The 24222-nt window shown below is 43.7% G+C and overlaps 1 protein-coding gene across 3 annotated transcripts in view; it reads left to right on the top strand.

Moving 5' to 3' along the window:
- Positions 1 to 4346: 4346 nt before the first annotated feature.
- Positions 4347 to 24222, top strand: part of GABRR1 (gamma-aminobutyric acid type A receptor subunit rho1) — a 40324-nt gene continuing 20448 nt past the window's right edge. The window contains exons 1-5 of one of the 3 annotated variants that reach the window (XM_063812544.1): positions 4347 to 4922; positions 18036 to 18134; positions 19242 to 19295; positions 21446 to 21552; positions 23283 to 23350. In XM_063812544.1, the coding sequence (XP_063668614.1) occupies positions 21534 to 21552; positions 23283 to 23350 (87 nt within the window). In that variant the 5' untranslated portion in view covers positions 4347 to 4922; positions 18036 to 18134; positions 19242 to 19295; positions 21446 to 21533. Of the gene's footprint in view, positions 4923 to 17998; positions 18135 to 19241; positions 19296 to 21445; positions 21553 to 23282; positions 23351 to 24222 lie in introns of those variants that run through there. The other 2 variants (XM_024357330.2, XM_063812545.1) reach the window with 2 other exon arrangements.

Below are 24222 nucleotides of genomic sequence, written 5' to 3'. Positions count from 1 at the left end.
CTATGTCACTTGCCTAAACAGAAATTGCTTGCTTTTCATGTCTTCTCTGCCTACTGGCAGCCCAACTTTAACCAGGTACACAAAGACCATACCCTGAGAAAGGGCAACAAGACGAAAGGCACTTCTTCCTGGAGCAGATTCCCATCAGTCTGGACCACTCACCTCTAAGCTGTTCCATGACAAAGAAACACTATTCTTTTTATTGATCTTTCCATGGCTCGATTACAGCAGCAGCTTAAATAGTAGGCTTGACGATATAGTGAGTAAAGCAGCAGCTGCATCAGGAACTGAAAAATGGCTCTTCGGGTCATTGTTTCATCAAATTCCTTTCCTTTGCCTTTTTATTTGTCCCTTATCCCCTACCTGGAAAGGGCCAGTCCAAAGCTGGGAGATTATGTTTAGGCATTGAGCTCAGAGCCAAATTGGTGCACGTGTACAGTCATCCCTCGGTACCAAGGGGATTGGTTCCAGGACCCCAAGGATTCCAAAATCCATGGATGCTTAAGTCCCTTCATAAAATGGGGTAGTATTTGCATATAACCTACACACATTCTCCTGTATACTTTAAATCATCTCAGATTACTTCTAATATCTAATACAATGTAAATACTAGCAAGTAGTTGCTATACTACATTAGTTTTTTGAATTTGTGTTCTTTGTTTTTCTATCCCCAGATATTTTTGATCTGCACTTGGTTGAATCTACAGATGTAAAACCCACGAATGCAGAGGGCTGACTGTGGCTAGAAAATGTGCTGCAGGGAGCACGTAGAAACAGCTGATGAGCACCTGCAGCCACTGTTTGGGAGCAGCTGGGGTGTGCTGCCTGCCGTTCACCCATCAGTCAGTGAGTGCCTTGTGTGTGGTGTTGGGTTGGCTCTGAGGGCTTGGGGCAGGGAGACTTTTGATGGCCATGAGAAGATAAGCTGGAGTTAAGCATTGCCTGGTCCCTCTTCTGCTGAAGAAATTATTGCCCTGGAGACCCTGCATTGCTGTAGGGAAGGCCATGATGGCTGAGGAATAAAAAGGAGAGTGAGAAGAGAGAGAAGGCTGGCAATACTCAATAAAGGAAAAGAAGAGGTTTGTCAAAAAATAGTGTTTTTGGCCAGGCACGGTGGCTCATGCCTGTAATCCCAACACTTTGGGAGGCTGAGGTAGGCGGATCACCTGAAATTGGGAGTTGGAGACCAGCTTGACCAACATGGAGAAACCCCGTCTCTACTAAAAATACAAAATTAGCTGGGTGTAGTGGCGCATGCATGTAATCCCAGCTACTCGGGAGGCTGAGGCAGGAGAATCACTTGAACCTGGGAGGCAGAGGTTGTGGTGAGCTGAGATCATGCCATTGCACTCCAGCCTGGGCAATAAGAACGAAACTCCGTCTCAAAAAAAAAAAAGCATTTTTAAAACTTGGTCTGGAAGTGTTATAGTTCAGTAAGTCAGTCTGGATCCTTAATACGCTCTGATGCTGGCCCTAACTGGTTCTCTCAGGCCTCTTTACAACTCCCTCCTACATCCTTGTCCTATAAAGAGGGCACAGATACTCTCCGCATTAGAGCCACGTGGTGTTAGTGGGAAATAAAGTTGATTAAGAACATTTACAAGCAACAAAGTAGTGAAATGCCATGACTTTCTGAGTTCTCATGACAGCAGTAAGAGGGATGCATGGTTGGCTCGAGCCCAAAGCAGAAAGGGCTCTAAGACAGGGCCCCTCCCCTCAAGGTTCTGCCATAGGAACTTCTGGATGGAGGAAGTGGCCTTGTTGCAAAGGCTCAGCAGCTGGTACCGCCTGTCCTGCCATCAAACTAACTGGGGACCTGCTGAACCAGCTCTCCTTAGCTAAGAGAGGGTAGGAAATGCGTGTTTGAGGCCTTCTGGTTTGCTCTCTTTGGTTATGCCCAGGCTCCTGGTCCCTGGAGCTAGTCCAGGATCCTCTAAACAAGAAAGAAAGGTATTTTCCAATCTGGGCATTAGGAGCCATTTAATGTCCTTTCTACCTCCCCAATTTAATGCCTTATTGTCCTGTTCATTTTGATGTACTCAGCTCCAGAATATCTCCCTTTAGACAATTTGGTCTTTACATCAGCAAGTCACTACAACTTAAGTATCCAACCATGCTTAGCTTACGTTGACCTCGGGAGACATCACATATTCTGCCTTTATTTCTATATGTTGAATGTTTTTGACATCTATTAATTGAAAGCACGTTAAAGGATGATTTATATAAGAGGATATAATCATGACTCTCACATAACTATAAAATGAACAGACATTGAAGATTTTATTTAACTCATTATTTAGTTAAGGGACCAGTAAGATGTTACAACTGGTTCAAATAAGGGCTTGATTTATAGAGATTTATACTCTCCACAGCACAAAAGGAATAATTTGCATAGCTATGGACAGGAAAGCTATGCGTTACTATCAGTTTGCTACATGTTAACATCTACTATTACAGAATTGTAAAATAGCCTAAAGACAATCAAAGGCATACATCCCTACAGGATCAGACAATCCCTGGAGGACCCGCTGGACAAGGCTTAGAATTCTATTGAAAGAACACCCAGTAATCTATTTTGCTCATTTCAAAGTTTGACGATTTTTCCTGCCCATCTTCCTTCTCCTTGTCATTATATATAATTCTAAAGATTATTCTTGATCACAGAAAAAAGCTGGGCTCCTTAGGTTTGGCTGGTTACTTCTACAGTGCATCATAGAGGCCTCCTTTGAAGTTTGCGTTGCAAAACCTAGAGCCATACAGTGTTGAATGATTCCAAATTAGCTCCTGCCTAGAAGTTATCATAAGGAATCTTAGCTTGGACTTCTAAAAGTGTCAGTTCTTTTCTTTTCTTTTTTTGGGATGGAGTTTCATTCCTTGTTGCCCAGGTTGGAGTGCAGTGGTGTGATCTCGGCTCACTACAACTTCCACCTCCCAGGTTCAAGCAATTCTCCTGTCTCAGCCTCCCAAGTAGCTGAGATTACAGGCACCCGCCACCACACCGAGGTAATTTTTGTATTTTTAGTAGGGACAGGGTTTCACCATGTTGGCCAGGCTGGTCTCAAACTCCTGACCTCAGGTGATCCTCCCACCTTGGCCTCCCAAAGTGCTGGGATTACAGGCGTGAGCCACCGTGCCCAGCCGTGTCTATTATTTTCTATCCTGCTAAGATTAGGAGACCAAGCCCAAGAAACTCCACCAAATTTTACCTGCAGTACCTATAGATTTGAGTGAATTCCTTTCTTCTAGATTTTTCAGAAAAATACCCCCAAGTACTTGCCTAGAAGTGACTTTCCTTACTAACTGTAAGACTGGACACTATAAACTGGACCTACGTCAGGTTTCCTGAGAGGACATTGTAGGCATTGGTTCCGTAAGTACAGCCAACCTTTATTCCTTAAAATGGCTTGTCACACCTCGTTAAATGAACATTATTCTCAAATAGGGCATTCAAGGCAAGGCTTTCATTGCATAATTGATGCTTCCAGTTGTATTTTGGCAAAAGGGAGGACAGATTCTTACTAAACCTATGCAAACAACTATATTGCCAAGAAGTGTAGAGAGACTGGGTAAGAGTTTCTGAATTCAAATAAGGAGAATCGTGTTAGTGAGAATCATATATAATTTAAGAATACTTCATTCTGGTTTATAAAAGCAGAATTTAAAAGCTTATTGTGACTTACAGATAGCATAAGAAGAGAAAGAAAAGGCTTCTTACGATCTGGGAACAGAACCTTAAAACAACTGCATTTCAAATAACCCGAAAAAAATTTCTCTCATCAATTTTTTTTCAGTCTTGTGTAATTAATTCTCATTCTGTTGGATCTTGGGTTAGCAGTTGTGTGAAACCGCTTTTCAGCTATAGAGTTATGGGAATCCTGACTCAGTTTACCGGTACAGTCTGAAAGTTACCAAAACCATGTCAGCTCAGCTTTGAAGAGTCAATAGTTCGGAGTACCTCATGCGGTCTCTTCCACGAGGCTCTGAGACTGTCTTTTGATGAAGACACAAGATCCGGCCTGTAGATTATAGCAGAGTCTTAAAGTAAGCATCAAAGCAAAAGAAAAACTGTCTACAAATAACACAGACTTGAGGCTACAGTTAATTTATTACTGGTATTTTTCAAATGTGGACAGTGCAGCAAGGTTCATGATAAGAACAGTGCAACTGACAAGGAAATTTACTTGTTTCTGCGCCAAACAAAGACAAAAAAACCTCTTCCCCAGTTGCCCTCCCAATCTCAGCCATATAGACAGCCCACGCAGGTACCGAGCCCTGGGGTTTCAGGGATTCAGCCACAGGAAGTGGGGGCAGGAAGCTGTCCAAATCCAGCCCTCAGCTAAAGCAAATAATAATGGCCGTAAGCTCAAAATAGATCCAGGGAGGAGCTCATTAACGTGAACATAGAAAGCAGTTCCGCACCTCTGGCCTTACTCCTTTTGGAAATTGCTTTGGTCCATTTTTACTTCCTTTTATTCGACGCACCAGAAAATAAGACTTTCACCAACGTTTTTACTGCATTTGACGATGAACTAATTTAGACCGGCTAAAATAATTGTTCCACTGGGACACAGGAATTCAACCTCAGTTCAGAAAATCCCTGACATCTGACGTAGGAGGATTTATAGGTTTAGTGGAAATTGCTTTCTCCTGCTCTCCAGATTGCATCCTGTGGGTTGATTTTTTTTTGCATGAGTAAACATCCTTCTAATAATGAACAGACCAATAATGTCTTAAGAGAGAAAAAGAACAACCTTTTCCTTTTTGCTGTTTCTGGAGAGAGCTGTTTGAATTTGGAAACCCATGTTGGCTGTCCCAAATATGAGATTTGGCATCTTTCTTTTGTGGTGGGGATGGGTTTTGGCCACTGAAAGCAGAGTGCACTGGCCCGGAAGAGAAGTCCACGAGATGTCTAAGAAAGGCAGGTGAGTGGACATTTAGGGATAGAGGATTTAGGAAAAGAGGGTGCACAAAGTGAGCTTACAGTGTTGTTCTAGAAACTGAGCATCATTTCCAGCGTATGGTGTTTTGTGTGGATGCCTTTTTCTTCCCCTTCCCTTTGTTCTCCTGCTGCTCCCCTTTTAGAAAGTTAGAATACGTTTTCTTTTAAAATGATGCTAGATTAGATCATTTTATCAGTGCATTTTTAAAATTCCTTATGAATTGTCCTGGGTGAAAGGTAGATTCTGGAAAATAGAATATATGCACATTTAAAAAAATATCAAGGGCAATTGTTTGCTGTCTGTGTCCTAGGGTTAGAACAACTCTGTGAATTCTCAAATTACCAATGGGACCTGTATTTCATGAGAATGATTCTGCTCTAATTATTTCTGTTAGATTTGTGAATCACTTTTTAATATTTTAAAAGAAAGCAGCTTTCTCCAAGCTGTGTGACTAGAAGGATCATTATTAGATGGTTCCCTACCTGTAAATTGGGAGGGCCAGGGACGGAGCTGCCTGCAGGCAAGTGCTTGCCTGTGGTCAACACCAAAGGTGCATGCTGCCCTGTCTGCCAGCACTTGCAGAGGGAGCTTAGACAGGAAACCAGGTTCCCCACCAGCCCCTTAGCACTCGGCCTCACCTGGGCCATTCTGACGGCAGCACTGGCAATGTCTATCTGGGATGCACACCTGCTTGCCCGGCATCAGTCAATAATACAGGAGACTTGGAGACAACCTAATCCAGTGCTCTCTCTGTACTGATGAGGAAATGGAGACAGTAAGGCGTTGTTGATTCTTGGTCCTTTATTAGCCTTAGCTTCAAATTGAACTTCACCTTTCTTTGAGTGTAAATATAAATAGAGTCTGAGAGATCAATGAATATGAAAAGAAATCTAGCTTTTGGGAGTTTGGGGTTAGGAGGAGGGCTGTGTGTCTAGCGCCTTAGTGTCCTCCCTCTGGGGCTGGAGGGAGCCCTCCTCACATGGGCTCCCAAACAGCCAGCTGTAGCTCACAGCATTTGTTTCAAGCTGTTCTTAACAACATCACAAAACTAGGAGCTGAAATATCCAGTGGTCATGGTGAGCCCTGGGGTGCTAAGGGAGGCCACTGTGCCCTATTACCATCAGAGTCAGAAGTTGCTTGGGCAAACACTGGAACTTGTGGAGTGGTGCAGCCGTAGAGATTATTTGATCCAAATGTGCTTATAGGGATTAAAAGCAACAACAACAACAACAACAACAACAACAACAACAACAACAAACTCTGTTGGTCTTCATCAAAAACTTTTCCCAAGCCAGAGTTAGAGTGGCAACCTATTTGCAAATATCGGTGATTAAGAAGTCTAAGAGAGTGAATAGACTTTCTTTTAAATAATTTATTTAAAACATTTAAATTTTAAGTGACAAATTATGATTGTATGTATTAATGGGGTACATACAAAATGATGTAAGGATATATACATACAATGTGGAATGATTAAGTCTAATTAATGTATCCATTACCACAAATATTTACTGTTTTTTTGTGGTGAGAACATTTGAAATTTACTCAGCACTTTTGCAATATACAATACACTATTTTTAACCGTGGTCACCATGCTGTGCAATATGTCTCAAAAAACTATTCCTCCTGTCTAACTGAAACTACTTCTTGGCCAACATCTCCTCATACCCTCAATCTCCCAGCCTCTGGTAACCATCATTCTGCTGTCTGTTAATATGATTTCTATTGTTTTAGATTTCACATACAAGTGAGATCATATGGTATTTGTCTTTGATGCTTGGCTTATTTCATTAAGCATAATGTCCTCCAGGTTTATGCGTGCTGTTGCAAATGACAGAATTTCTTTTTCTAAGGTTGAATAGTATTCCATTGTATACCACATTCTCTTTATCCATTCATCCATTGATGGACACTTAGGTTGTTTCTATAACTTGACTGTTATGAATAATGCTGCAATGAAAATGAGAGTGCAGGTATCTCTTCAACAAACTGCTTTTAAGTCCTTTGGATATATACCTGGACATGGGATTGCTGGATCATACGGTAATTCTGTTTTTAGTTTTTAGAGGAACCTCCATCTAGTTTTCCATAATGGCTGTGCCAATTTACATTCCCACCAATGGTGTTACAAGGGTTTTCTTTTCTCCACATCTTTGCCAAGCCTTGTTCTTGTTCATCTTTTTAATTTTGTTTTGTTTTTTGTTCGTTTGTTTTAGAGACAGAGTCTTGCCCTGTTACCTAAACTGGATTGTAATGGTTTCAAGTGATCCTACCACCTCAGCTTCTTGAATAGCTGGGACTACAGGTGCACTACCATGCCTGGCTAATTAAAAAAATTTTTTTTTCTATAGACAGGGTCTCACTATGTTGCCCAGGCTGGTCTCGAGCTCCTGGCTTCAAGTGATCCTCCCACCTTGGCCTCCGAAAGTGCCAGGATTACAGGCGTGAGCCACCATGCTTGGCCATCTTTTTGATAATAGCCATTCCGACTGGTGTGAGATGATATCTCATTGTGGTTCAAATTTGCATTTCCCTAATGACTAATGATGTTGAGCATTTTTTCGTATATCTGTTGGCCACTTGTATGTCTTGTTTTGAAAAATGTCTATTCAAGTCCTTTACCCATTTTTAATCAGGTTACTTGTTTTCTTGCTATTGAGTTGAGTTCCTTATATATTTTAGATATGAACCCCTTATCAGATGTGTATGCCTTACAAATATTTTCTTCCAATCTGCAGGTTGTCTCTTCACTGCATTAGTTATTTATTCTGCTGTGCAGAAGCTTTTTAGTTTGATGTAATCTCATTTGTCTATTTGCTTTTGTTGCCCAAGCTTTTGGAGTCAAATGCAAAAAATCCACTGCCTAGACCAATATTGTGTAACTTTTCTCCTATATTTTCCTCTATCAGTTTTACAGTTTCAGGTCTTACACTTAAGTCTTTAATCCATTTTGAGTTGATTCTTGTATATGGTGTGAGATAGAAGGTCTGATTTCATTCTTCTGCATGTGGATATCCAGTTTTCTCAACATATTTATTGGAGAGACTTTTTTTTTCCATTGTGTGTTTTGATTTTGTTGAAAATCAAATGATTGTAAATGTATGAGTTTATTATTAGGCTCTCTCTTCTGTTTCACTGGTTGATGTGTTCATCTATATTCTAGTTCCATGATGTTTTAATTACTATAGCTTTGTAATATAGCTTGAAATCAGGTAGTGTGATGCCTCCAGCTTTGTTTTTTTTGCTCAAGATCATTTTGGCTATTTGGGATCTTTTGTGGTACCATATGAATTTTAGGATTTTTTTTTATGTTTATGGACAATGACTTGGAGTTTTGACAGGGATTGCATTGAATCTGTAGATCACTTTGGGAGTATGGACATTTTAACAGTATCAATTCTTTCAATCCATGAATATATCTTTCCATTTATTTGTGTCTCCTTTAATTTCTTTCATTGGCGTTTTATAGTTTTCATTGTATAAATTTTTCACTTCCTCAGTCAAATTTATTCGTTAGTCTTTTTTTTGTAACCACTGTATATTGGATTTTTTAAAATTTCTTTTTTTAGGTAGTTTGTTGCTAGTGTACAGAAACACTTCTGATTTTTGCATGCTGAATTGAATCTGCAACTTTATTGTATTTGTTCATTAGTTCTGACAGTTTTCTTGGTGAAGTCTTTAGGGTTTTCTATATATAAGATCATGTCATCAGCAAACAGCAACAATTTCACTTCTTTCTTTCCTATTTCTATGTCTTTTCTTTCTTTCTCTTGTCTAACTGCTTTGGCAAGGACTTCTGGTACTATGGTTGAATAGAAGTGGTGAGAGTGAGTCTTGTTACTGATCTTAGAGAATGAAATAAAATTTCTTTGTAATTTTACTTTTAAAAGCTTTCATTTCTTTAGTTATGAAAGACACATATAACTATTATTTAAATTTACCAAAAAAAGAGAAAAAAATTTTTAAAACACCCAAGAATTACCCATAATCTCCAAGCCCAGAAGTAACCTTGTTAACATTTTTGTGTATTTTCTTCTTGTCTTTTTTGGTTAGCATATACTGAATACTAAGTAGTTTGGAATTATGCCATGCATATAGTCTGCATGTTCACTTATTTGAAAAGTCAATAGAATTATCATTTGATTGGCTGCATAATAATGCAAATATGTAAATTAATGCACAGTGTGCCACCATTTAAGTGTTTTCCTCTATTTACAGACATTTGGTTGCTTCCTCTTTGTTATTACAAATATTCTGTATTTACATCTTTGTATATAAGAAGAGTTGTTCACATACATAATTAATCAGGTTAGACTCCTGGAAGTGTTCTGGATCAAATGGCACAAGAACATTGAAAGCTCCAGATATATGCGGGCAAATTTCTTTCCAGAATGTTACGTCGACCCAACTTATACCCCACCAGCCAGGTTAAACTTCATTTTTATGTAGCCTAAACTTTTAAAGGGCTTACTTAATTTCATCCAGACTCCAAATCCATAAGCTGCTGGTAATTTGTATCCAGGCTTCTTTACATGGTCATGCTAATAAAATAGCTTAGGTAAACATGGGCACACCAGGGGGTGAATCTAGTGAGGTGCCTAGGGTGCAAAACTGAAGGAGGTGCTTACATGCCCCAGAGAGTGACTGGCTCTTTACATTTTACTCCCTACGCACCTTACCTGCCTCACTCTAGTCTCCATTCCAGGAAGTAATTCATGTTTTCCCAGAATCTCCATGGGAGGCACATCCAGATAGGACCCATCTTCACCAATCATGCAGAATCAAGATCAGAATGCCAGGGCACTGGGCAATGTTTCTAGAATCAATCAAAACTTACTGTCTCAGGCCGGGCATGGTGGCTCATGCCTGTAATCCCAGCACTTTGGAAGGCGGAGACATGAGGATAACTTGAGCCCAGAAGTTCAAGACCAGCCTGGGGAACAAAATGAGAGCCTGTTTCTACAAAAAGTACAAAAAAATGTAGCTGGGCATGGTGAGGTGTGCCTGTAGTCCCAGCTACTCAAGAGGCTGAAGTGGGAAAATGGCTTGAGCCTGGGATGTCAAGTCTGCAGTGAGCCGTGATCATGCCACTGCACTTCGGCCTGGGCCCATCTGACCCTGTCTCAGAAAAATAAATAAATAAATAAATAACCCAAACTTACTGTCGGTCCTCTCCTCCTCTCTTCCCTGGAAGAATGGAAACATAACTTGTCTACACTACGGGCCCCTGGACCATGCCAGCTCAGGCTGTGGGAGGGCAAACTGATTCTACCAGAAGCTGGAAGTACATTATCATGCATTCTTTGTCGTGCTAAAGAATTCACGTTTATTCTGAAGGTGAAGAGGAGCTGAATGGTCTCAGCAGATTTCCATTTCAGAGAGACGATGCTTGCTTGCTCAGCAGCATGATGGAACACCAGGAAGGGGGATAGAGGGGAAACAGAGAAAGTAATCCAGAGTCTATGACCAGAGTCTGAGGCCAGGTAAGAGCTGGTGCAAAGCTCATTCATAGTGGAATGAACAGGATGGGGATGGGGGAGGAATGAATATGAGAGCTTTCAAGGAGCTAGAATGGTCAGAATCTGATTGGCTTCAGGGTGAGAGAGAAGTTTAGGGTGAATGTTCGGCAGGTCTTTGGATTGTACGACTGAGTAGATGGTGATGCCAGGAAGGAGAGCAGGTGGAGGATTAGGTTTGGGGGTGAAGGTGATGAGTTTGGTATGAACATATGGACCTAGATGTGCTTGCAAGATACCCAGAGACAGCTGTCCAGTCAGCAGGAAGGGATATAAGTCTGCAGCTCAAGAAGGAAACTGGGCCTGGAGAATTAGATTTAAAGGGAGTCCCCATAGGTGGCAATGGATGAGGTGGCCAGAGACAGCATGTGGCATGAAATAAGGACCGGATCAAGGACAGACCTTGGGGAAGAGCAGCATTTAAGGAGAAGATAAAGGAAGGGGACTCAATGTAGAGCTGGAAATGAGTGATCAGAGAAATGGGTATAGAGCTGGAACACAGAGGTGTTGAGGATGTTAAGAGGCCCATTTTTTCAACAGTTATCAAGTGCTTATTACAGGGCAGGCACTACACTGGGCAATGAGCTCTTCACCAGTCACAAAATGAGATGCAGGCTGTGCCATCAGAGACCTTCCGACTAGGAAGGTGTTCTAGCAAGGTGTCAAGGGTTTTAAGAAGGAGGGGGAGTGGTCAATAGGGTCAGATCACTCCAAGGTCAAAATCAACTAGGTAGAGGACTGAGAAGTGAGCCCTAGATATGGTAGTTTTGTGTCATTAATGATCATTCCAAGAAGAGACAGATGTCAGAGGGTTGAGGAGAGTAGAAGAGAAAATGGAGTGAATATAGACAGTATTTACAAGAAACTTGGTGTGAACTGAAAGACTGAGATGGGATGAAGGCGAGAGAGGAAGACAGGAGAGTTTTAGGGTAGGAGGGACTTTGGAGGGTTCAAAGGATGAAGAGAGGCCAGGGGCGGCAACAATGTGGCATGAGGAGTTGCTGTCAAATCCCTGTCTTGCATGACAAAGAGAAAGCTGTGGGATTATGGACTGGATCTCTGATCACCCTCAACGCCTTGAAATTTGATTTTCTCTTAAGTTAGTAGTGCTCTCTTCATCTTGTCCCTCTGCTCCCCAGAAAGTTTGCTTGAACGTTCGAGTCCCCACTTTGTGCTTCCTGGTCTTTTGTCTCCCTGCTGATTACGACCTGCCCCTCCTCCTTGCAGTCTCCTAAGGCCTCTGCACCTGCTGCTCCCATGCTCACAACACCATTCTCTTTCTTATTTCTCTGACCCATTTTTTTTCTTCCTCCAATATTTAGCAGAGGTGTCACCTCCTCTGAGAAGCCTTCCTTGGCCTTCCCTCACCCCCTGCCTCTCAAGTCTCAATTAGGTGGCTTCTGAGCTTCTGCAGCTCTCCACCACCCTTCTCTCCAAGGACTAATCACTCAGCATTGCCTTTTTTATCTCATTTTTCTCTGCTTCTAGACTATGAGTCCCTTAAGGGCGCATTTATCCTTGTTTCCCCACAATCAAGAACAATGGTGAATGTTCATGAAGTGTTGGGCATGAATAAATGAGTGAATCCTGACTCTTGCTATTTCCTGTACTTCATTCATTCATTCAACAAATATGTATTGAGGGCACTATACTCCAGGCACTGTGCCCATGGCTTGGGAGGCAATGGTAAGCAAAATAGACCTGCTCCTCCCCTTGAAGTGCTGACAGTCTAGTGGGGGAGACAGACCTTAATCAGACCACTTTTGTAGAATGCAAAAATTAAAAATTTTGCAGAAGACTGGGCATGATGGCTCACACCTGTAATCCTAGCACTTTGAGAAGCCAAGGCAGGAGGATTGCTTAATCCCAGGAGTTAGAGACCAGCCTAGGCAACATAGTGAGACCCCATTTCTACAAAAACAAGCAAAATTAGCCAGGTGTGGTGGCACACACCTGTGGTCCTAGCTACTCGGGAGGCTGAGGTGGGAGGATCACTTGAGCCTGGGAGGTCGAGGCTGCAGTGAGCTGAGATCGCGACGCTGCATTCCAGCCTGGGTGACAGAGTAAGACCTATCTCCAAAAAAAATAATTGCTGCAGAATGTCAGACCTTCAAGGACCTTAGAAACCCCCTCACTTTAAAGGTGAAAAGAGCAAGGCCCAAAAGGGTACACAAACTTGTGCCATGGTCACATAACATATCCACAGAGCTCCCACAGACCCCATGTTTCCACTTCTGGTGCTTTCCTCTCGCCATCAGAAAACAAAAGAAAGTTATATTGATGGACATAAAACTCAGGTTGAACCAGGTGAAAATGTTTTTGTATGTCACAAACAGTTGAATGTCAGCCATTTCCTGTGGTTCAAATTAACATTTTCTTGCTTAATTCTTACAGCACGGCAGTAAAGTTAGTATTATTCCCCCCATCTTATAGGAAACTGAGACACAGAAAGATCAGGTAACCTGCCCAAGGTTAACAGCTAGTTTGTGGCTCCCCTGGGATTCACACTGAAGTCTGACTGATGCCAAGTCTGCACTCCTTCCGATACTGTAAGCTGCCTCATCAAATAAATCTAACCTCAGACAAGCAGTGGTGGCTCTTGGGATTGCGGTGATAGCATTGAGAAGACCTCGTGAGTCTTGACTCACCCCTGTTGAAGGCCTGGTCTCTGCTCCACTCCTCAGGCGAGAGGGCAGGAGGTGAAGCGAGGTAGAGATGTTCCGTCCGCAATTTCACATTCTGAAATGCATTGCAGGCTGTCCCCTTGACAAACACCTGTTTTTGTTTGTTTGTTTGTTTTGTTTTTGTTTTTAGGCAGCTGAGACATTTAATTGGCTATGGGGATTTCACTCAAAAGGCATTTAACAAGAGTCTAAAATGTTGGCATTAGGGTCAAATAGATGTCTACAAGTTAGAAAGTAGTACATTCTATAAGAAATGGGAATAATACAATCTGAGAATTCTAATAAAGAGAACAGGTAGACAAAATTCAGAGCTTTAAATTAAAAAAAATAAAGTAACCCAGTGTCTTCAAGTGGGAGGCATATGGTATTCCCAGGCATAGGAATTCAGACATATATGTACAAGGAAAAAAAAGGGATGATCTAGGCTGAGATTTTTTTTTTTAAGCCCGCAACTTGGATGATAGGCTGAGATTTTATCTAAGAAGCAGTTAGACAAACATATTCTTGATGTGTTCTTTTTACTCTGTGGCAAGGCAGTAGCAGGCCAGGGCTGTCTGTGTGTTAGGGGCCCACCAAGTTGGTGGAAACAGAAGTCAGTAATGGTGGCAAGAAGACAGCTTGATCAAATACCCTGAGACCTGACAGAAGCTGATAGGTCAAAGCTGGGCTGGTACCCCCATCCTAGACAGCCCTGGCAGCCCTTTGGCTGCAGGCAACAGCTCAGATCTCCCTCAGATGTGCAGGTCTCAGAGGTCAAGGAGTGTTCGCACTGTATCAGTCAGGGGTCTCCAGAGGAAGAGAACCAGTAGGCTGTCCACATCCACATCCTTATGCCTTTCTCTGTCTGGATCACACATTTGTGGGGGCTGCCAAGTCTGAGATCTGCAGGGCAGACCAGCAGGCTGGAAGTTCTGGCAGAAGCTGGCGTGTTGCCATCTTGAGTAGGAAGGCAGTCTGGAAGCGAATTCCTCCTTCTTCTTCTAGAAACCTTAGTCTTTTCTCTGAAGGCCCACAACTGACTGGATGGGGGCTCCCCACATGATGGAGGGTAATCTGCTTTACTTAAAGTCCGCTGATCTAAATGTTTATCACATTTTTAAAAAATATCGTCACAGTAACATTTAGACTGATGTTTGACCAGAACCAGTACCATGGTCTAAGCAAGTTGACCCATAGAATTAACCATCACACATTTTAGAGAACATAATTTGAAAAGCACAGTATTAGTTACCAAAAATCCACTTAGGAAGGAATCAAAGGAAATGAACTATTTAATATTTACAGCCAAGGAAAAATACAAAATGCTCAACTCATTATGTGGAAGAATGCACAGCCTCTGTAACAATTCAGGAAATGCAATATAAATAACATGATGGATACATGCTCATTAAATTAATGAAAGTTAAACACACACACACACCCAGTGCTAGTGGGTCTGTGTGGAACCCACACCCCTATTGGTGCAGCTCTGGCGGGGAACCTACCCTTGTAGCATCGCCTTCAGCCAACAGGACTAGAGCAGCGAAGCGCCTCTCACATCTCAGGGAGGCTGCCGCCTTCTGGAATGGACTTGAAAGGTTTCGAAGCCATCTCATTGCCTAATCCCTTATTTCACAGCTGAGGAAACAGACCTGGAGAGAAGCAACTTGCCATCTCCCACCAGTAAGCAAAACGGGTTCAAGGCAGTGTGCTGGCTTCCTAACTGCCTGCTGTCCTCCTACTGTACCAGGTCATGGCCTCAGAGAGCTGTGCAAAAGAGCTCCATTTTTAAAAATTAGAAATCACAACTTTGGCTGAACATTGGAATCACCTGAGATTTGAAAACTATTGCTGGCTGGGTCCCACCCTTAGAGGTTCTGATTTAATTGGTCTGCTCTGTGGCCTGGGATTTTTTAAGCTCCTCGGGTGATTCCAATGTGTAATCAGGGCTGAGCATTAGATGGTTGTGTGCTACATGTCCACTATTCTGGTAGCAAATAATTCTTTTCTCTCTTCCTAATTTGAAGACCACTCTCTTTGATGAAGAATAGCAAAGTAAAATTGGATTCTGTTAGCAGAATCTCAGCCTTATCGTAATTGTTTATTAACATTGCCTCACCTCTGCCAGGTGTGGTGGCTCACACTTGTAATCCCAGCATTTTGGGAGGCCGAGGCGGGCAGATCGCTTGAGCTCAGGGGTTCAAGACCAGCCTGGGCAACATGGCAAAACCCCAACTCCACAAAAAATACAAAACTTAGCTTGGCATGGTGGCACATGCCTGTAATCCCAGCTACTCAGGAAGCTGAGCTGGGAGGATAGCTTGAGTTCAGGAGGTCAAGGCTGCAGTGAGCTGAGATTGTGCCACTGCATTGTAGCCTGGGCAACAGAGTGAGACCCTGTCTTCAAAAAAAAATTAAAATTAAAAAAAAATTTAATCTTGCTTCATCTTCTCCAAGTGGTATATTTCCTTCTACTGACTCTCCTAGCTCAGGATGCAACTGGAAAGAATTCTGCTTGTCTTTACCATGTCTCTTGAGTCTAATTTAGACTCTGGCCTCCCTTGACTCATTTCTTATGGATCCCTTCAATTCTGTGCAATACACCCTTGGGTTTGTGCTTCTCCTTCCATATTTGGTACCTGTCTTTGTAAAGTCAATTCTGCACACTGCTAAGGTTTTACAGAGATGTGTAACATAGAGGCCAGGCATGGTGGCTCACAAATATAATCCCAACACTGTGTGAGTTTGAGGCGGGAGGATCCCTTGAACCTAGGATTTGGAGACCAGCTTGGGCAACATAGTGAAACCCCTTCACTACAATTTTTTTTTTTTAAATTAGCTGGGCATGGTGTCACACAACTGTGGTCCCAGCTACTTGGGAGGCTGAGGCAGGAGAATTGCTTTAGCCTAGGAGGTTGAGGCTGCAGTGAGCTATAATTGCACCACTGCACTCCAGCCTTGGGCAACAGAGAGAGATCTTGTTTCAGAAAAAAAAAAAGTACAGTCTCTCATCTATTGATCCCACGGTGAAGTGAGTGGGATGGTCAGAAGGCCTATCACCACAACAGCACGGTGTACACATTCTGATGGAAGCATGTAAAGGAGAGAAGCTCAAGAATACTTTCAGGAGGAGGTGGCATTTTATCTGGGAATGCGTGGAGTTGTCTGGGTAACAAAGGGTATGAAGAATGATGGGAAGGGCATTCCAGACAGTTGGGACATCAGGAGCAAAGCATAGAGATGTAATTGACAACGGCAAGAAGTTGGGGGCAGAGTGGGAGCTGAGAGTGGGAGCCTTATTATGGGCCTTATATGCCCAACTTCCATGGATTTTACTTTGAGGATGAAGGGTTTTAAGAGGGGAAGTGACATAATTGTGATTTTCATTCCATGGTGTTGGTGGGGTGGTTGGATTAGAGAAGGATAAGACCAGAGGCAGGAAAGCCTGCTGCCTCCCATATGCTAAGTAATGACACCTGAGGCAGGGGGCGTGGGGATGGAGAGGGCAAGACAGCAGGGGTGGGGCAGGGGGTGTTGAGAAGGAGGTCAGCCAGGACTGGCTGCCTGACTGCTGTGGGCAGGGCCCCAGTTGGCCTTTCGTGGCCTTTATGCACATCAGAAAAATGTAGCCCTATGAGCAGTACATGTCTAAGAAGTGGAGCTAGAGCCAGTGTTCTCAGTGTCCCTGGAAGAGGATGTGAGAGATGTGGGGGGCGGGGGGTGGAGGTGCCAAGGACAACATCTGGGTGTTTTGCACTACATACAAGGACTTCTTTTCTTGGCTGTTAGAAATGCCGAGAAAGCATGATCATTTTCATTAGCCAGTTTCTGCTTCCTTGTAAAAATTAAGTTCTCTGTCTTCTCAGATGAAATAGTCAGCAAGGTGAAGTGTAACTTATCAGGTGCTCGGCCATTAGCTGAATGAGCCTTCCAGCAGACCTCCCTCATCACAAACCCCCATCCGTGCTCCAGCTCACCTCCAAGAAAGTTCTGACACCTCTTTTGGGAAAACATCCATGCACAGACTAAGAACTAGAACAAGCAGACATCAAGAAGAAGTCTTGTAGGTTGGAATTTGTCATTTGATCCAAAATAAAAGTGGGTGTTCAACAAATGTACACCCTATGTTCAGTTCAAAAAGCTGTCTCATGTCATCCTGCATCATCTTAACATGGTACATGCCTATCCTTTCTTCATAACCTCCTGGGGCTCATTCAATAAATATTTATCATGCACCAACTTTGTGCAAGGTCTATGTTAACTTCTATATGAGGAGACGATAAGCTCAGACCTTCCACATCTAAGCCAATTTCCTGGCAGTGGGAGGCAAATCTTCCAACATGATGCTGTGGCCAGCCTTGCTTCCAACCCTGGAGCCAGAACCCCTGGCTCTGACTTCTGGCTTCTTCACTTTTACAAGTTATTTAAAGTCTTTGTATCTCAGTTTCCTGCATATAAAATGGGGATAATGACGAGGCCTACTTCATAGGGTTGTTTTGAGGAATAACCTGAGTTAACACATGCAACAGGAGTTAGCATGGTAACTCACACATAGGAAGTGCTCAAGCAGTGTTAGATTTTCCTGTTATTTGTTTTGTGTGATACATCATTTCAAGATTAATAATCATACCCTCAGATGGTGAAAAGATGCCAATGATGCAAAAAAATTCCATGATATATTATAATTTGAGTTTAAAAGAAAGTTTCAAACAGTGTAATTCTCCAAGAATCATAAGAAAATACAGATGCAGAATGGCAGAGGTTCCTTCTGAGTTATATTCATCTTCTCCTTTACAATTAATCTATTTTCTAAATTTTTTTACATGGGCATGTAAACAGGAAAAAAAGTTATTTAATAATATTAATAATGAAAAAGACTATAACTGTATTCTATTCATCCGTCTTCTCTTGGCTAGAATCGAGGCTTCATGAAGGCAAAGGCAGTGGCATCTCAGAATTTGACAAACCTCCTTTCGTCAGTGACTGGTTCCATTTCAGGCTGGCCCAAAGTCAAAGTAAGAGCTGGGCCAAGCTTTTTTCCATTCCAATCTCCTCTTTCATTCCCTCCTGTCTCCCTTTTTAGGTGCCCATGTAGGGGGCTGATTCCTTCCTTCATTCAACTAATAGGTATTGAGGGTCCACAGGGATCCAACACTGTGCAAGGGACTGAATGCAAAGAGAACTTTGTCCCCGGTGTCCTTCGGCCTCATGCTGCCCATCAACTGTTATGGCCCATCGCCTGAAGCGCATGCCACTCCCCAGTCTTAGCTCTGCCCACGCCTGCAGAGCGCACACCTGTCTCTGCTCCATTTTCTACAGATGACATAATCCTTGTGCATCTGTTCTGACGTGTCCCTGTGCATCAGTCGAGTCCTGGCAGAAAACAGCATTGCCTTCAAAAGGGCTTAACTCATGATGATTGAATAAAAGGACAATTCGAAGAGATGTGGGCAGAGTTCAGTGATCCAGTCAGGCATGTTGATGCCCCCAAGGACTAGGAATAGGAGGAAGCCAGGACTACCCCTCGACTAGAAGGGGAAATATTAACTATTATTGGAGCTTATTGAAGATACTGTGATTATCAGCAATCACAGAGTAACACAGGCATTGCTAGTCCTGGCATCAAAGCCAGGAGAGAATGAGGAATAAATACCCTGACCTCTTTCTTCCTCCTCCTCCTCTCTCATCTCCTGTCGGTGCCCATTTGGCTGAAATCATGAGCCAAAGAACGAGGATGCTCAAGTGATGCAGTTCACCTGGCAGTGTGTTACTCTCCGTAATGAGGGTTTTATGGTGGATCAAAGTTAAAATGTACACATCCTTAAGAGCCTTCTAAAAGAATGGCATCCATTTCAGGCCCGGGTAGACCAGTGGGGGAGATATTTTAGCTCAGACCTCTTCAAATTAGGCCTTCTGAGTAATGAATCCTCCAGTTTCTACTGCAGGTACTTGGAAAATGCTCAACAAGAGGCTAAATGAATGCACTGAATCTTCGTAGTTTTTTCTTCTTCTTTTACATTTTATTCTGGATAGATTTGAAGCAAATCTGGAGGGAGAGGGGTGCTTGGTTGATCTGAGTACCTAGACTTTCTCTACAATGTCTTTACTTTTTATGTTCATAGTAGGCCTCAAAGACAAAGACGAGAAGTACATGAAGATGCCCACAAGCAAGTCAGGTATGGCCATAAGCACATGCACACTGTTCTGCAGATGTTTCTTCCCTGAACCTCAACTGTAGTGATTTTCAGCAGGGCCCCTCCCCGACCCCTCACCAAGGATCAGAAAGTGGAGGGTGGGGGACCAGAGGAAGGGGAGCCTGAAAGGAGATGGCAGTCGGGGGTCGGGGGGTGGCTCCTGGATCGAGCTGGTGAGAGAGGGTGTCCGCGGCAATGGGAGCTGGTGTTCCTCCTCTTGACAAGCCCGGCTTCCTCCCTTATATCTGTAAGCAGCTCAGTGGTTCCAATTCTTTCCCTGGGCCACCTCCTTTGCTGCCAGCACGGTAATTCCTCACTTTAGAAGGACACTTCCTGGTGGGTTCAGAAATGGCAATGGCTCCTCCCATTTGTATAGCACTTTCTACTTTGAGAAGTACTTCCAGGTTGGGTGCGGTGGCTCACGCCTGTAATACCAGCACTTTGGGAGGCCTAGGTAGGAGTTGCTTGCAGGCCAGGGGTTTGAGGCCAGCCTGGGCAACATAGTGGGACCCCCATCTCTACAGAAAATTTAAAAATTAACTGGACTCCGTTGCATGTACCTGTAGTCCCAGCTACTTGGGAGGTTGAGATGGGAGGATCACTTGAATCCAGGATCACTCGAGCCCTGGAGTTTGAGGCTGAAGTGAGCTCATGATAGGTCACTGAATCCAGCTTGGATGACAGAGCAAGACCCTGTCTCTAAAAATAAATAAATAAATAAAAAATATAAAATAAAGAGGGGATAACTAAGAATATATGTCTGTATATACTTGTATACAAGAAACTCTGGTCAGATAGACAAGAAACCAGTAAGAGCAACACCTGGCCAGGTGTGGTGGCTCACATCTTTAATTCCAGCACTTTGGGAGGCTGAGGTGGGTGGATCACTTGAGGCCAGGAGTTTGAGACTAACCTGGCCAACATGGCAAATCCCCTGTCTCTACTAAAAATATAAAACTTAGCCAGGCGTGGTGGCAGGCGCCTGTAATCCCAACTACTTGGGAGGCTGAGGCATGAGAATCACTTGAACCTGGGAGGTGGAGGTTGCAGTGAGCCGAGATCACACCACTGCACTCCAGCCTGGGTGACACAGTGAGACTCTGGCTCAAAAAAACAAAAAACAAACAAACAAAAAAAAGAAACACCTGTGGATGAGGGCTAGGAGCGGGTGGAGGCAGAAGTGGGAGGCTGAGTCTTCACTACATTTCTTCTTTTAAAAATTTGTCAACTGCTAAAAGTATGTTACCAATCGAGAAAAAGAGAAAATAAATACAAATGACCCCAGGTGTGGTTCAGAAGCAGTAGCAGGAGTAGCCACCTTCCATGCAAACAGATGGTCAGCATTTCCCTCGAGGGCAAGGTCCCGCTCCCTCCACAGTGGGCCAACAGAGATCAGGGGACCAGGCTCAGACCATACTCACTGGCTCTCCCCTCCAGCTCAAAACCCCTCAAAAGGGTGAGGCACTTTAAGGGAATTTGGGCTATTAATAACAAGATATTTTTCAGTCTTGGTTACACATTAAAATCATCTGGGAAGCTTTAAAAATACCAGGTCCTATTCCCAGACAGTCCAAATCAGCAACTCTGAGGTGGGGCCTGGGTATCGGTATTTTTTTTTTTTTGAGACGGGTCTCACTCTGTTGCCCAGGCTGGACTGCAGTGGTGCAATCTCGGCTCACTGCAAGCTCCACCTCCTGGGTTCACACCATTCTCCTGCCTAAGCCTCCCGAGTAGCTGGGACCACAGGCGCCTGCCACCATGCCCAGCTAATTTTTTGTATTTTTTGTAGAGATGGGGTTTCACCGTGTTAGCCAGGATGGTCTCGATCTCCTGACCTCGTGATCCACCTGCCTGGGACTCCCAAAGTTCTGGGATTACAGGCGTGAGCCACCGCGCCCGGCCGGCATCAGTATTTTTAAAGCTCCACAGTCATGGTCAAAGCCAATGTCTTGGACCTTCTGGGTTAGTTCATTTATCCAGAAAGATGGGGAAAGAAAGAGGGGATGTCCAATAGCTTAAAAGAAGAAGTAGCACACCCCATCACACCTATCAAGATCAAGTCAGAATGCAAGTTACTGTTTATTTGTCTTGGTTGGAATATATGATCAGCCTGGTTTCTTCCCCCTTGGCAGCCCAATTCTGAGACGAAGTCCTGACATCACCAAATCGCCTCTGACAAAGTCAGAACAGCTTCTGAGGATAGATGACCATGATTTCAGCATGAGGCCTGGCTTTGGAGGTATGGGATGTGTGCTCTCAGGGTGTCCTCTTTCTTCTGGTCCTCTGTCTGTGGGCAGGAAATTAGCCAAGGGACAGCACAGCTTTGCTCTCCGCTGACCCGGTCTGCCTCAGTTGGGCTTGGTGGACAAGACATTGAGCCCACAGTACATTTTGAGCATCTGTCTTGCCCCGCCCTGGGTTCTGCTGAACACAGTCTCAGGAAGCATCTGCTGCTGGGTGGCTGCTGCCCCTCTAGGATGGCTCACGATGAGGGAGGCCAACAGCTGGCTGTAGGAAGGGCAGGGGAACACAGGGCAGCTGCAGCCCAATGTGGCCTCCTAAAAATACTTGGAAATAACAACCTTGGACTAAATTTGTTGTCATCTGGGAGCTGGCAGACAGAGTTCAGGGTATGTATCTTACGGCGGAATGTGGTCTGCTCATTTTAATTAAATGAAAATAGCTTGAGAGAATAATGATTTAGTGCAGAAGAATAGCAAAGCCCTATGAAGCTTAGCCTGCAGCTACTGGGTTTCAGCCTTCTTAATGTCAATGATTTTTCACCCTTATGGGTTTATTTTCCTGGGAAAAAAATACTCATTTTAAAAATCATTCTCGGCTGGGCATGGTGGCTCATACCTGAAATCCTAACATTTTGGGATTTCATCTGCCATGGCTGAGGTGGGCAGATTGCCTGAGCTCAGGAGTTCGAGACCAGCCTGGGTAACATGGTAAAACTCTGTCTCTACTAAAAATACAAAAATTAGCCAGCTGTGGTGGTGTGCACCTGTAGTCCCAGCTATTCAGGAGGCTGAGGCAGGAGAATCGCTTGACCTCAGGAGGCGGAGGTTGCAGTGAACTGAGATCACACCACTGTACTCCAGCCTGGGCAACAGAGTGAGACTCTGTCTCCAAAAAAAAAAAAAAAAAAAAAAAAGGGAAAAAGAAATAATTATCTTGCCATTTATTTTTCTTCCAGTCACTTTTACCCAAAGAATAAATAGGCTGTAGAAGAGAGTCTCTATGCAGTCCCCAATCCACCATTGTTGAATCCAAACCCACCTTTTTACTCCAAATGATTCAGTGTGCTCCATGCCTGCCCTTCATCCTCAGAGCATCAGAGCAGGGAAGAAAGGGGGCAGGAATTGATTCCCTTCATTATACTTCCTTACTCTTTATCAATATTTAGTCCGTATGGCCCAGAAATAACAAAAAATCTAATGTTTTAAGGCCATCCTTAAAACAGGCATCCTGTCTTCCCTGGAAGCTACTCCATCATGTTGCAAAGATGCAGATCTGTGGGTTTGGCAAATGACCTGAATATGACTTTGGTTCTGAGTGCCTATTACCAAACAATGCCTTTCTCATGTCCAGACAAGAGACAGTGGCTTCCAGGATGAAAGAGGGTGCAACACCAGAAGGCAAATATAGAGAATAATGTGGGTGACCTCATGCTAAGACGTCAGTTACTCTTAGATCAGACCCAGCTTTTGACCTAGGTCTTCATCATACCTTCAGATGAGCATATATAACCAAGAAAGGATGTTTTCAAACTTTTGTTGGAATATTTCAGAAAGCCAGCCTATGATTCCATGCTTTTATCTCTGGTTTGACTTCAGGTTGCCATGACCAAACCTCCAAATCTGATATGACATTGAGGTTCCAGGGGAAATGCTCCTTTTGCCTATTTCCTCCATAGTAAAATTTCAAGTAAAAACAGTGAATGCTCTTGCCATGCTCTGTCCCCAGGCCCTGCCATTCCTGTTGGTGTGGATGTGCAGGTGGAGAGTTTGGATAGCATCTCAGAGGTTGACATGGTAAGTGCTTCTCTGACCAGGGCCGTGGCAGGGGGATTCACAAAGCCGCTCCCGGGCCAGGAGCTCCACGCACCTGAATTCACTTAGTCTCACAACTGCCCTGGGCGGTGGGAATCCCCACACTACTTTTTCAGATGGCTCAGGAAGATTTGCCCAAAGCCACCCAATTGGTATGAAACAGAGCCAGATAACAAGCTTAACCTTTCTCACTCCAGTGGCCAGGCTCTTGCCACTGGGATGCATTTTCTGGACAAAAGCTCTCAAATGTAAGCAGCAGGGCCCAAGTTTGCAGCTGCCAAGTAGTCAAACACATCTTATTCCTGTGGATTCTGTACCTGGCTGTGGAAATGCAAAAGAAGCAAAAGAGTGTCCTTTCCCCCCGCCCGCCCCCTTTTTGGTCGGTTCAGATAAAAAGTGCAACATTCTCCAACTCCTTGACTTGCAGGATGTTTTAGGGACCTACCTTAGTTTGGGTCCACCAAAAAGCAGACCTGAGACAAGCAGTCACAAGCATAAGTATAAGCACTTTATTTGGGAAGTGATCCTGGGAAACACCAGAACAGAGTGGGGAAGGGAGAGAGGAAGAGAAGGAAGCAAAGAGGGCTGTGCTATCAAACCAGTTACTGTGGAACTGGTATGGAACTCAGTTATAGAACCACAGAACTCAGTGCCACTGGAGTACTCTGGGAGTCACTGAAGAACACACTTCAGGGTTATTCTGACTCAGGGGTGCGGGCTCTGGGGTATGTATCCACCGCCTTCTCTCTGATTGAGTGCTGCTTGCAGGTATGAACTTTCTGGCACCTGTGGCTTGAGTCACACATGGTGGCAGTAGCAGCCCCTCAAGTGTAGAGTGAATGCCAGGGGCTTGA

Source organism: Pan troglodytes, chromosome 5 (genome assembly GCF_028858775.2).
Source record: "Pan troglodytes isolate AG18354 chromosome 5, NHGRI_mPanTro3-v2.0_pri, whole genome shotgun sequence".
Lineage (NCBI taxonomy): Eukaryota > Metazoa > Chordata > Mammalia > Primates > Hominidae > Pan > Pan troglodytes.
The sequence above is the reverse complement of the archived record's forward strand: the minus strand, read 5'-3'. Positions and strand labels throughout refer to the sequence as shown.